The sequence below is a fragment of the Plodia interpunctella genome, chromosome 5, assembly GCF_027563975.2.
Source record: "Plodia interpunctella isolate USDA-ARS_2022_Savannah chromosome 5, ilPloInte3.2, whole genome shotgun sequence".
Taxonomy (NCBI): Eukaryota; Metazoa; Arthropoda; class Insecta; order Lepidoptera; family Pyralidae; genus Plodia; species Plodia interpunctella.
The window spans coordinates 7448613-7463329 of record NC_071298.1 but is presented as its reverse complement, the minus strand read 5'-3'; the positions used below and the strand labels follow the sequence as shown (position 1 = coordinate 7463329).

The window sequence follows — 14717 nt, the reverse complement described above, 5'->3', positions numbered from 1 at the left end:
GTAATATCCGTTTGTTATCCATACTAATATTGTAAATGTGAAAGCCTGTTTGTTTTTCTGTCTTTCACGTCAAAACGGAACAACGGATTGAGGTGATTTTTGGCATAGAGATAGTTACGAGTAGAGAGCTGTAGAGTATCATAGGCTGTTTGCCACGGGCAGAGCAACGAGCTACAGCTAGTAATTAGATATATTTATAATTGTGTGGCGTGGCGTACCGCATGAAATTGATCTCAGATTTCCGGGCCACACGTGCAGATCTCGTGTAGGTTGTAATGTTGTTATAATTTATTCAATTGCCGCTAGTTTGGTATTTTAAAAAGCCGGTTATCTAGCGACCAGATTCGCTGCTTACTTACCAGTCAAAACAGTTATGTCATCTGTTGTGGGTTGACTTATGCAAGGCCTGCAATTATATCTATAGGTAGTCAAAGATAAATTTAAGAAAACTCACTTGTATTATAATATTGTTTGATGGAAACCTCACTTGGTAGTTTTCTTATCCCTTTATTGGTGTAACACTATGTAAAGTTATAGAACTCCCCCGCGTTTCGTATTGCATTAGATGTGTACGAAATTTAACTTTATTCGAAGGGTGTATAGTGCTCTTCTAGTTCCACTGACTCCCCCACCCACACTATATTGCTTGCACAATATCGAAGTGTCCGATTTAAATTCATATCTGAATTTAAACATTACCATTATCAGTGTGGAAAGTGGTCGCTATTTTAAAAGTATACTAAAATAGGTAAATAAAATTAAAATTTATGTTAAACGGGAAAAACTGACCACCGTAATTATTTAGATGTAAATATTGTCCAGATTGGCTATGTCAAACAGTTTTCAGATCGCGAAGCTTATTACTCTATAACTCTACAGTGTAACTGAAAAACTGATACTCTACAATCGGATGTGTCGGTTTGTTCGCATTGTATTTGTTATTGATCGTATCAAAGTCACGATATAATATCAAGAGCGGCGTCGTGGCTATTGTTGTCTGATTAACTAGCGATGAGTAATGAGTGCTAATCAGCTAAAGGCCGGGCCGGGGCGTTCCTGCGCCGTGACTCACTAAACAGCAAATCGAACTGATTGCTGTCGTCGGCGTCTGTTCCGGTATGAGTGAAGCCAAGTTATGCACTGAAGCTCGAGATTCACCCAGACACCGGAAACGTGACAAACGTGAGAACGCAAGGAGAGTGCGTGCGAAAGGTCCCGCTTACTATGAGGCACGGCATAGGCACGGTCTTCAAATAGTAAACATTCTACAGTATACTGCTTATACAGTAACTTTTATTATATTTGAGTTACATCCTACACATCATCCCTATCCATACTAAATATGTAACATTTAGCTGTTATTATTCCGGCTAAACTTAGGTCACCTAAGCCGCACTTTGCGGTTTAGTTTTTATACTAATCGATTTTGATGAAATTTGGTATGCTTGTATTGTAGTTAAAGACTATAATGGGCCCCCCCATTATAGTCTTTAACTACAATACAAGGTGGGGGGTGAAAGTTTGTGTGAAAATTATTGTCTAACTACAGAGCTATTAGTGTCAATGTCAACAAAATGCCTCCTGTTTAATTGTCAAAGTGAAAAAAATACTTTTGTTGAAATTATCACTATACGAAGACGACAAACCCAAGATCTTTTTTATGAAACTCCCTCGAAAACCCATCAAGATCTTCAAGATCTCACATCTTTTCAATCATATTTTCCGCTTTCGCAGAGAAATTTTAATAGATATTATACTATTTCCTTAATTGACTTCTTTCAACATTTATTTCGTTGCAATAATAAAATAATGTCAGTGTGTGCGACTAACGTTGGACATTAAACATATATCCATGCTAGGAGGTTCATAGTCTACAGCAATAAATATCAAACGTTATGCTTTGACCATTAATGAATATACTCGTACGCTACTCGTATTATCAGTCATATGCATAACAATGTGGTACAAATTTATTTACCTTGTGTCACCCTAAAGATGAAATTGGCAATTACCTGATTAGATAAATTTCACGCTTCACTTCAGTTTACTGAGATGAAGTAAGTACTTATTGACATTGGCATTCAAGTGAAACGTCGTGCACTAGATACCTGGAACGCGAGGTTATTTGCTAGTTGTAATATATAATTTAGTAGGTACAACGGTAACATTACGATTGTAATGTCTTCGTCTTGTCATACTTCGAGACAAAAACCATTTCAATTGGATTGAGGTTAATTTTCTCTTTATAAAATTGTTATGTCATGATTTAACAATTAACATACGCTTATTTTATATTCAGATAAATAGATTTCACTACTTTCTGAATTTAGAGGGTCAATAAAAGGCACGATTTGGCTAATGTTGCATGTCGTGCAACAACTCCGCAATTACCGGCTATTGTCGTGACGCGACGTGCGGTACGATACCTATATGCCATTTGTTTGCATCAGTACGACAGGTTCAATGACAGACCTGAAACGATTGCCCAGTTGATAAGTTAGTACCTTAGTAATTATTAGGAGTTTTATGTGGTGGACGATGGTAACCGTAAAGTTACTTACCTTACTTAATATAAGTTTTAATAACAAATAGTAATGAACGAATTATTTTCTTTAAACGTAATGTCATTAAAACCAATTATGATGTAAAACATGATTGGAAACATACAGTCTAACATATGTCATGAATGAATAAATAAATAAATAAATAAATGTCGGCAACAGTTCCAGGCGCGCTTTGCATACAGATGTAGAGCCATAGTCCGAACATTGCGTGTGCGCATTCCACCGACCGGCCGGCACCGCCTGCCAACCGACGACATGACCATTACGCTACCTACGTGACAATGTGACACACTTTTAACGACTTCACTGAATATATTCCATGTCTTTCAAGGTTACTTTGCTGGTATACATAGGAATTTTTGAATATTTTTAAGACAAACACGAATACAGATCAACATTTTTTTAAATGGGTTGTCCTATGGTCATCATCATATTCTCTGACAGTCAGAAATATATTTCCTTCTTAGTTTTGAGGACTAGGCTTCGCCCTTTATTAAAATAACGTTTCCATATGAATCATACTTAATTTTGAATAATTATTCGTTGTATGAGTCAATTATTCTGGTGGTATTAATAGGTACTTTGTTATAATACCTATTACTTGTAGCTAAAATATTAATTCGTCTCCACTAAAAATTCACGAATATTGTTAGGCAATCTCGACATACAGAATGCGATAAAGGGTTTTTGATAACTCAATAGATCAATAACAACAAAGTGTAGTACCTAATGACAAGCCAGTCTACAGGATTGAGTTAATCGTTCCAGAAATAATCCCGGTTAATAAATTTACAAATAAATTTCCCGCAATTGTACAATTTTATCGTTGTAAGATATGGAGTTGTCATTGATCCTGTTTCCCACATCCCTGCGAGCGAGACACTCTCATCGTCGACACCGGTGAATGAACCGTTTCTGACTTGCTATGGTATATATATTTATATTCTACTAGCTCCTGACCGCGGCTTCGCCAGCGTGAATTTATCTGCTAAAGCGGAAAAGACGATTTTCATACACACCCCATTAGTATTAGTTGGGTTGTATATTTTTGGAAAAAAAGTATCTTATGTTTGATGAACGGTCTTTAAATACATGCATACCAAATTTCATCAAAATTGGTCCAGCGGTTAGGCGTGAAAGCGGAACAGACAGACAGATAGACAGACTAAGACTTTCGCATTTATAATATTAGTATGGATGCCATGAGCCATTGTATATTTTTGCCTAACATTATTATGTTCAACGTTCATAACTGTACTGCACCACAATATGATAACTGTGATCGTCAAATTTACAAATGTATTACTAGTACCTGCTTACAGCCGTCATCATGATACACCGAAATGATTTACTAATAAAGTTGTTAATGATTCCTTTCATAAAAAAAATACTTACCGGATTCTGATTGACGAACCATTCACGTCGGACGTTTATTACAAAAGCGATAAAATAGGTACATAGATGATACTTTTGATACAACGGTACATTCATTAGTCAGGTAACAGGTTTTTCATCGTTACTGACCACGGTTTTGACTATGCTATGCGATGTTGATATTATTGAGGGCGAAAGGTTCTGCATAGTAATAAAACGACACATTGTGGATTTACTTTCGAATTTAACGTCACCTCGACCCCGAAGTTAATAGAATTAGGCGACGTAGCCAATTAAATTAATGTCCTTGTATCAGACCTAACTATTAACATCATTTGATGTGATGCTAACAGTTTCACAAACGATATCATCCTCAGAGACCACATTTAGCGCGTTATGATTTCTTTTTTATACACGTTTATTTTTCCATTTTGGCTTCAATTTATTAACTTTTACTGATTTGGCCATATTTTTTACACTACATTATGGTATTTGTATTTTATAGATAGTTCTATGAGGGTGATTTACAATGTTTATATTATCCTTAGGTTAGGGTTAGGACAGTGCAACAGGAGCTATCCTGTTGCGGCCGCTGTAATTCGTTCGGCGCACGTTTAATTAAAGCTGTTAGTTTAGTTAATCCCAGCGTCCGTTCTCCCATACAATAAACAATATTGTGACCTATTAGACTTAAGAAAAAGTGGCGTCCACCGCCAAGTTGACGCCACTTTTTAACAATTTTTTTAGCATAATTTAGATGGTAGTCGCCATTATTAAATATGGTCAATTTAGGAATTGTGAAAAATTCACACAATAAATAAAATAAAGTAACAGTCACAAGTCAGTGCACTTTAAACACCTCGTCGAGAGTCAAGGGCGAGCCAATGCCGGTCCGATGGCGTCGCGTGCGCATCTGCGTAGCACGCAATCTGCGTTCCCGCCTGATTGTCTTTGGACGGTGGGAGTGGGAACCAAAACTTATTGTATGCACTGTTTACCCCGACAAACGACAATCCAACTTTTATACGTTCATTCAAGCATTTTATTTATAAACATTTAAATTTGTATCAATTGCATGGTATAGGTAAGTTATGCAAATACTAAAATTCGTGTCTACGAATAGAATTTAATATTATGATTTGGAATACCAATCTTATAATTTCTTAATCGTCGTCGTGTGGTTGTATAATATTGTTTACGACTTCTCACTAAACAAAATATTTGGGTTAGTTTTTAATAGATTTTTACGATGGCTATCAAATGAAGTCATTTGAAGAAGACGTTGCTCGTATAGTAAGATGTTAATGATTACATTATCATAAAGTGGAAACAGTGTATGTCAATGCCCCTGTGCCGGGGGTATTTGCAATGATATTGCATATATGATTATATTTGTATTCTTAACATTTTAGTACTACTTAAATACTATTTGTTTATTTAATTACTTAATAAATATTATTTGTAATACTTAAGATAGTTACCTACTTAAAATATTGTATATATGTAACATATTTCCATGATATTAATAACAGCACATACATAGGCTGCAATTTATATGTATATCCGGAATTTAAAAAAAATGGTTTTATTTCTTTTCAAAATATTCGCCGTGATGATCGATGCACTTCTGCATTCGGTGAGTGAGCTTACGATGTCCAAGATTAAACTCACCAAACTAGTGATACACAGTGATCTTCGATGGTGCTTGATCCCCAGAGTCGAACTGAGTTGATCGATGCACTGCTTTTAAGATTGAGATAATAAATCATAGCACAAAAATTTTCTGGAGTTAAATTCATTATGATAATGACACGAAATTTTTAAAATCGCGCCATGAAAACAATTGACATTCGGATGAAACAAACTGCATTCTACAGAAAAAGAGTTCAATTTTTAAATGCAATAATTACTTTTAAATATTATTTATGTAGTGGTCAGTTCCGGATTCTTAAAAAGTAGCCGTCGTACAATTAGTGAATATCGTTAAAAATTACATACAAACAAGTAATTATGTGTTCATTAGTATCGGGTTATCGGCTGACGCATTGGCCTCGTATTGAGCTTCCTCTGGCTTCGCGATCACCACAACAATTACCTACTCTACACAAACTTGTATTTTATTATTCATTTCGTCCTTATCAAGTGGGTACGGGATATGAATTCATATTCATACGATACACTAGCTGCGCCAATTTATGTATTTCTATTGAATTTAGTCTTAATTTATTTATCTATTAGCATTACTAAATTATTTTTCTTTTGTCCCCAGGATCAATATGAGAACTTAGCCGCCCACACACACAAAGGAATTGATTTTCTAGACAAATATGGAAATTTTGTAAAGGAAAGGTGTGCAATAGAATTAGAATATGCAGGAAAACTCAGGTTCGTAACATCAGACTTAACTCACAATGTATTTTGTGGCAGATTTTTTTTTTACAAAAATAACGGTAATACAATATATATATACACATATATATATATATATATATATATATATATATATATATATATATATATATATATATATATATATATATATATATATATATATATATATATATATATATATATTATATACAATATATATATTTTATTAAATATATTATGAACTAGCTTTTGCCCGCGGCTTCGCACGCGTGAATTCGTTCTTAAAAGGAATCGAAATAAAATTTCAGTTATTCTTTTATCGCCTAGGTATTCTAAGACTGGTAAAATTTATTTATTACTATGATTCAATTCGTATTTTTGTCATCTTTAGTTCAATTCCCCATTTCCCGCTACGATTTCCGCTACATGTCTCGTTCCGAAACTTGTCTTGTCCCATGTCTTTGCCCGCTACGTGTCCCACACCCGCTTCCCGTAGCGCATGCTGAACATTTCATGTACCTCTCTTCAAAAATAATAAAGTTTCGCAGAAATTTCCACCCCTACATCATTCCCCCAGAGAAGCAATTTTCAAAATCGAGTTATATTTTACTAACTATATATAGATTACCAACTACAAATTTAAATAAAAATTTCATGTGTCTCATTTCAAAAATGACGAAGTTTCATACAAACTGGCAACCCCTATTTCACCCCCTTAGGGATGGAGTTTCGAAATATCCTAGCGGAAGCTATCTTAGCGGATGTCTCCTAGTCACAATCTTACCTTCCTGCCAAATTTCATCTTAATGGGCTCAGTAGTTTTCGAGTATTCGTGATACGTAAGTGAGTGTTTTTCACTTTTATATATAGATAGATAGATATGCCCATTGAATGTTATTTATGTTCTAATGTAACCGGTGTCACTGGTTTCGGATTTCGTTCGAATCACTTTTACTTTGGTAGCACTTCATCAAATATGAATTGCTACCAAAGTAAAGTAATTAAGTTATTAGCATATATAAGTTCAAATATAAACATATCTTGTATAGTACGTAAAAAGTAGCCATTAATTTACTCGTTCCACATTGATCCTTGATAATTTTTCCGCACTTAATTAATTCTGTAATATAAGTTTTTACGTTATTTTGTGCAAGTTATTAGCTTAGTAATTTATTTAGAATTTCTTTATGTTGATTTCTTATTATTGATCAATAATGTGTTACAGGAGGCTCGTCAAAAACTACCAACCAAAAAGAAAAGAAGAAGACGAGTATCAGTAAGTTATTAATTTTATAGTTTAATTTAAGACTCTATACCGAGACCGAGAAGACCAGATTAGTTACTCAAATAGTTGAGATGTTGGTGGTCCAGGTTTTAAATGAATGAATAAACGTCAAGTATTTAAATAGATCTATTATTATTTTACCAATTTATCATTACAATTATTGTATTATTCTCAAGTTCTCTTTCCCAATATAATTTTTGCAAAGATGAAGCAAACGATCAAGGTATTAATAAAGCTGTTTTCTGTTCCAGATACACACCATGCAAAGCGTTTCGACAGTTACTTCAAGAGCTGGGTGACTTCGCAGGTCAACGGGAGGTGGTAGCAGAGAATTTACAGTCAAATGTTGTCAGAGAGTTGCATCTACTCGCCAAGGAGCTGCGAGAAGAGAGGAAGGTAACTTTTCTCTGTCACTTATTGTCATATCTTTAGATTGTGTTGACGTAAAGGTTTTATTCTAAACGTGATTCCGGTAGATGTATCAATAGTATCGACACGGGGCGTACTCTTTGTACGCGAGTGTAATTCGTACTCGGTCTTTTTCATATTGATCGACGGGATAGGTAGAATACCTACCTTGTTATTAAAACGTGAGAAATTTTCCCGCCAGCACCTCACTGTACTACAGACAGACTACATCCATATTCTTCGTTCAATATATATACATATAATTTTACAGCACCTCCTTCATACAATATTAGTTTCTTATCATTTCCCACATAAACAAATCTCATATATTTTCCTTTTTCCACATGAAAAGCCTTAACGACCAAAATCACAGTATATTCAACTTGAACCCTATGGTCGGAATCTCGTAGTGACTACGGCAATACGGTAGTTATCATATAATCTGGTGTCGTTGTCTGTTCACAGTAATTTCACGCTAGCAATTCCAGCCCGTCCGGAAGACAATATAAAATGACTATCCTGACGTTTTTCCGTTTAGGTTCCCAAGGAAAACTTAAGGATGGAATTTGCAATCTTTACCTTATGACATAAGTTGGCTTGAACAGTTAATTCCGTGTCAGGTTATGGTGCTCTATTGTAATGCCACATGAATTTCTGTGTCGCGGCGGCAGCGGAACTCACAGGTGGTAGGCAGCGAATTTGCAATTATTTTGAGAAGGTTCATGTGACGTTGACTGTACAAGTTAATAGCACAACACAATATTTCACATTTCATATTGGTTATTATTGCCGACTAATGCCGACTCATCTTTCTTGACCCGATGACATTCCTGACAGTCGTTAAGCCATAGCCAAAAATAAGTCTCGTTTTTGAGATTAAGCTTTTATGATCTTGAAGATTTCTGGGTAAAAAAAAACAACTCGTTTGTCAAAAATTTGTATACTTACCTACGCTTGATTGAAGCTTTCCTCATCTATGTTACAAGTAGTTGATGTAAAATGTGGAATTATCTTGATGAATCATTGACACAGATTGTTGACCATAGTACAAGAAAATTCGCAAATATTTATTGTACTTATATATTAATAATAAGGTTTATGCATAAGTTGTACATACTGCGTGCTACTTCACGTACCCAGTACGTGCTGCTTGAATCTTGAAGTTGTTGGGTTTGTTTCTCATTAATATTTATTGTGGCTTGGAGGTCGTAATTAATGATATACTATGGTGCAGGTCATCGCACTTACATGTTTTTATGCTGCGTGTGTACTTCGCAAGATGTTATGAGGATCAATTAAGTCTGGGTTTCACTTGGAATAGTCAACTATATTTAGTAACTGATTAGTTACTTTTCAATTATCAACAATTTTAGATGATTTAGTCATGTATGACGAAAGTATATTAAATGTGAAGTACTTGTCGAACTTATTTAAACATCAACTAATTATTTAGTAATTATTCTGGCCACCGCATTATCTTAATTTCACAATTCATTTACTGTACTGTATGTATTGACTGGCCGAGTTAAATATCTCTTGGAACTGGAGCAAAGTGATTACAGTAACTTTTTCCGTTGACTGCTCTGATAACTGCATACTTGACATTAGAGGAGAGTTCTGTCCGCAGCTACTACATATTGCCACAGTAAATATCCATAACATTACAGTGATATTACTGTACGTTTAGAAATATAATATGTGAAATAAAATAATAATAATAAAATAACTTGTAACAAATTATAGCCAGAAAAATTACCTTTAGTTACAGTTAAAAATAAATTATGTTAATTATTAATTACTTAATTAACATAATTTATTCTACTCTGCGAATTTAAAACACGAGTACGTACTAATTTCTGATTATAGTAAAACATCCTTTCAGCGTTCTCCTACTATTATCGATTTTGTGTTATCTTTGTAATGGTTTGGAGATATGCTATGCCCCATATCCACGTCGCATCGCTGATAACTGTTGCATGTTTGGTTCTCAGCAACACTTAAACGAGGGTGCGAAACAGACTGCAGTATTAAACGCGGCGATCGCCGCCCTGGACAGGGCGAGAAGAACGTACGAGCGGGCGGCGAGGGAATCGGAGAGAGCACTCGAAGCTTTTCAAAAGGCCGATGCTGATTTTAATTTAAGGTAAATATGAGAAACAAACGAATATCATAAATACTAAAGTCTGTTATGTATTCACGACTAAACCGCCTGGCAACACTAGTACAACTTTTTTATATTATTATAGCTAATTTGAGTGTTTTACTCTTTCATTTTCTCTAAAATGACAAATTAAATAGTCCAAATAGTCGCATATGTAATTTGTAATTCAGGAACTATTTATACTACGAATTATTAATTATAAATCTTTTGCACTCATAAAATTAATGACCGAAGTCGCACAATAACGACTTCTTGTATATTAATAACGTACGTGCTCCGCTCAATGCCTCATGTCCATGCAATATGAGCCCATTTACACATGACTTATATGTGACACCGTAACATAACAACACTGCACGATTTCATTTTAGATTGCTAACAGGTATTGCTATATAACTGCTATTGTTTTAAGTTAAGAAAAGCAGGTTACGATATGTTATTATTATTCTAAAACTGACTTGTCAAAATATGGAAATTACTGTCTTGAAAACTACTTGGTTTAATTAAATATGTGATAAGGTACATATATGGCATTTTACAATTAATTTATTTTTTTCAGTCGAGCTGAGGTGGAAAAACAGAAAGCGAATATGAAACTGCGGAGTCAAGCGTGTGAAGACGCGAAGCAAGAGTACACGGACCAGCTTAGGAAGACCAATGAGGCGCAGCGGCAACACTACGAGCAGAGGCTACCTCACGTCTTCAAACAGTTGCAGGTCGAGATGCAATCATAGCATATTTTACTTATTACCATAGACGTTTGACCTTAGTGTGTATGCTATTACTTTTTAGTTTTTAATTATTTAACCCTATGAAGGAATCTCATTAGCCTCAGCTTTGAAGATTTAGCTCAGGAAAGGAATTACAATATCACTAGGTGTCTTATTATGTTCTGCCTTGGCGTTATTGATTTCCATTCTTTTATGCAATCATTATTATATCTAAGTAACAAAAATAAGCTGTTTAGATCGAGCGGCGTTTTGAGCTTTCAAATAGTAACATATTTTAATTTTAAATAAGAGATAATAAGTTTCTATGTCGGAATTGATTAAACATTTATAGCTGTTAATTTATTTAAATAGGTATTTCATAGTCGTTGGATAACATTAGTTCTGAAGACATAATCAAAAGAAACTAACTGGTTTCTTATTTTTAATCTATTATATTATTGTATCATCGGTATTTGAAATAGAAAGTAATAATCATAGAAATCTCGACTTGGAAATTAACGACACCTATTTATAGTCATTATAATGTTACAGTGACTATACAGATAGTTTGCTTCAAAGATTTTGACGTTATCACGCTATTTAATACATTACAGGCCTTTCTTTTGTTAGCAGAATTTAATAAGCGTGTTGTATTGATAATTTCGTGGCGGTTAAGTAAATAAGAAAGTGAGTGAAATAAAACAGCCCTCGATTTTCATTACGGTTATGACTAATCCAAATTTCTGAGTAGATTACCAAGGCATGTTTGTAAGATAAATTTCTGAAGGATGTGAGTCATGTTACTTTAAACAATTTAGTAAAATGTGGTTGCCACGAAGTGCAGTATGCAGGCGTACTGGCGCGCCGCCAAATAGGTCGAATTGAAAGCCAACATTTGTAAAATCTCATCTATTTTAGAGAAATAATCCATTCGAAATGTTAAGATGTTTAACCATTTCGCTTTTCTTTTATTTTCCAGGATTTAGATGAGAAGCGAATAAAGAATATCAAAAATTTTATGTTAAATTCCGTTGACGTCGAAAGAAAAGTTTTTCCGATTATAATGCAGTGCCTAGACGGAATGGAGCAAGCAGCTAATAGTATAAACGAGAAAGAGGTAATTATATTATTTTATTAACGGAAGTCGCGTGGATTTATATAAATAGTTATTATGTTGGAAATGACGAGTGGAAGTTATGTTGTTTATGACATCGTCCTTCATAATAGTGCATTTAAATTTTCAAAAATATACATATATATTTTAAAGTGCTTGGTTTTCAGAGATTAACTTGTTTTTAAACAACCTCTTCAAACCTTGATGCGGGTTTGCATTGTAATTTTCACAATCGAATACTTTCGCAGTGTATGTACATCTCAAACAACCAATCGCATTGCGATATGGTTTTCGTCAAAATGCTATACTGTGATTGGTTGGCTGCATCTCATTGCTAAAAGATTCGATGTTTTTTTCCGAAAAAAGGGCGCAGCTTGTATTACATCCATGAGTCTTAATTGGAAAAAGATTATTAAAATAAAACGAACGTGCGCGATTTGACTGCCGAAGAGAGCGTTTATTCAATGTTGTCACATTAGGTATACCAACTATATATAAGTTAATGTAAGATGTGAATCCGATTTAATTCTATTCAGCTTTAATTATTAGTGGTTCTAGTTACTATTTTGAGCAATTAAAATTACAACTGAACTCAGGAAAATAATTTCTTAATTCTAGGACACACAATTAGTAATAGAAAGGTACAAATCGGGGTTCGTGCCGCCGGAGGACTTCCAGTTCGAGGCGGCGGCAGGCGCGGACACCACGGACTCGGGCCACCACACGCACGCGCACAACCACCTCACTGCCGCGCGCGGCACTGTTTCCGGGAATCGCATCAAGAAACGGGGCGGACTCCTCTCCATATTCAGCTCCAATAAGGTGAGGTTTTTATCGAAGCCTGCCTGCTGGTCGTCGACCTTTCCTGCATCACTGGAGGAAATATGGCGGTCTCAAGGACCACACAGCGGAAGAAAAGGGTGGGAACGAACCTCTGCTTTGGGCGCAATAGCAAGAGTGCCAGTAGAATACCGGTATATTACTCGAAATACCTAGGCATAAGGAGGGTGAGCTCTATTCATTGATTGAATATGGGTTATTAATTGTAGCATTCAATGTTGGTATATGGGTAAATAAAAAATTTACTTATTTTATTTGAATATGGGGTCTGTTTCACTGCTTGCTGATAAAGTATCTGATAGTCTATATTTAACATATCGAACTGAGAATTTTTTTACTAATGTTATGTAGCATGATCTGCCAAATAACTTCCGACATATTTATCTAGCATTTAGTTTATCTGCCAGATTAGAATATTATATTTAATCAGGAACTGGTTAGACAGGCCTTAAGTATACCATATTTTTATTATTTATTTATGACAAAGTAGTATGTCTCATGTTGCCTTTTTATAATTAAATGGGGCTGTGTACGCTTAAGTGATTGATAATCGGGCATATCGCTTAATTTTATGATATTTTTTTATTATTTAATCTATTATATTGAGAAATATTGTGCATGCCGAAAATATATTTATTACATGTATGTAGTAAATATTTGATTAAAAGTATGTTTACTTGGCTGGCGTTGTATCATAGATAGCGTTTAATTTTTCATGTAGTGAGTCACTTTGTATCAACGCTGAGGACTAAACGCCAGTGTTATCAGTATTTATCTATTAGGTATTATGTTTTAAGTTGGAGGTACTAATTTGTTTTTTATCTTTTACCCCGTTCGATCCCCACCTAACACGGTTCACATAACGACCGATCTTGTTATCATTGGCGGCGGCCGGTGCATTATCACATGAAAAGTAAGTTAATGGGGACCAAATCATAGCATGACTCATTCGGCTTTTGTTCTCTCATTATATACATAATTACATCACACATCTGTTTATAACGTAACACAATACTCAGTTTATTTTCCTTTCAAGTTACTCTTAGTGTACAACTGGCATTGCTAATGTTACCAATTTACTCATTGAATTGAAATGTACATACAACCAAGTATAAACCATGTTAGTCTAATTGAAAACACCCACTGAGTCATATAATTTATTAGCCACCGTTAGAAATATGATATATTCACTACTGTATGTACATTGCTCTTGCATTTCTTTAATCCCAAAACATTCTTCCAACATTATGAAATTATGAAAAAATATAGTCTACTATTTATTAATGTTACCATGTTTATGTCAGCTTTTTGTTGGAAATATTATTTGAATATGTTGATATTGTTTGACTTGTTGTTTATTTTTCCTCATTTATTACAAATTTTTATCGATATTTCCTGTCGTGTAACAGATGTCATATTTTTCTGTAATGTTATATGTCAAAGTTGCAAAGCAGCTTCTCTTCCACATCACGCCAGTTCGTTAAATTTGTTGCTTAGGACTCCAGTGCGTCTTGTGAGCGACGCCAGTCCATTCTATTCATTAGCCTTTTCATTGTTCTCTATATGCGCAGATTCGTTGGATAAAATATGACCTTCGAAAAGCTTAATATTTGTACCAATGTTTTGTAAACAAAGTTTATTTAGTTAGTAAACATCTTGTCGAATGTCTAACGGATCTGTGTATATTTCTGTGACCCTGTTTAATTCCATTTGTTTGCTCTCCCGCCCTGCCCGCCGCTAACGCTTGCCCACAGAAGATTGTCGAGGCCTGCAACTCGATCAAGGTCAGTTCTGAGTGACGACTGCTTGTTGTATCTGTGGTAACATTTTGCCACGGTTGGTGTCACGATTTGGTATCGGTTTTTGACCCACAATGGCACCATGTGTGCAC

The 14717-nt window shown here is 34.8% G+C and overlaps 1 protein-coding gene across 4 annotated transcripts in view; it reads left to right on the top strand.

Moving 5' to 3' along the window:
* The window catches only part of Cip4 (Cdc42-interacting protein 4), a 38558-nt gene that overhangs the window by 18222 nt on the left and 5619 nt on the right, over window positions 1-14717 (top strand). For 2 of the 4 annotated variants that reach the window (XM_053745215.2, XM_053745214.2), the window contains exons 2-8: window positions 6208-6323; window positions 7534-7584; window positions 7845-7989; window positions 9993-10144; window positions 10722-10878; window positions 11852-11989; window positions 12605-12808. In XM_053745215.2, the coding sequence (XP_053601190.1) occupies window positions 6208-6323; window positions 7534-7584; window positions 7845-7989; window positions 9993-10144; window positions 10722-10878; window positions 11852-11989; window positions 12605-12808 (963 nt within the window). Of the gene's footprint in view, window positions 1-6207; window positions 6324-7533; window positions 7585-7844; window positions 7990-9992; window positions 10145-10721; window positions 10879-11851; window positions 11990-12604; window positions 12809-14580; window positions 14611-14717 lie in introns of all 4 variants that reach the window. The other 2 variants (XM_053745213.2, XM_053745212.2) reach the window with 2 other exon arrangements.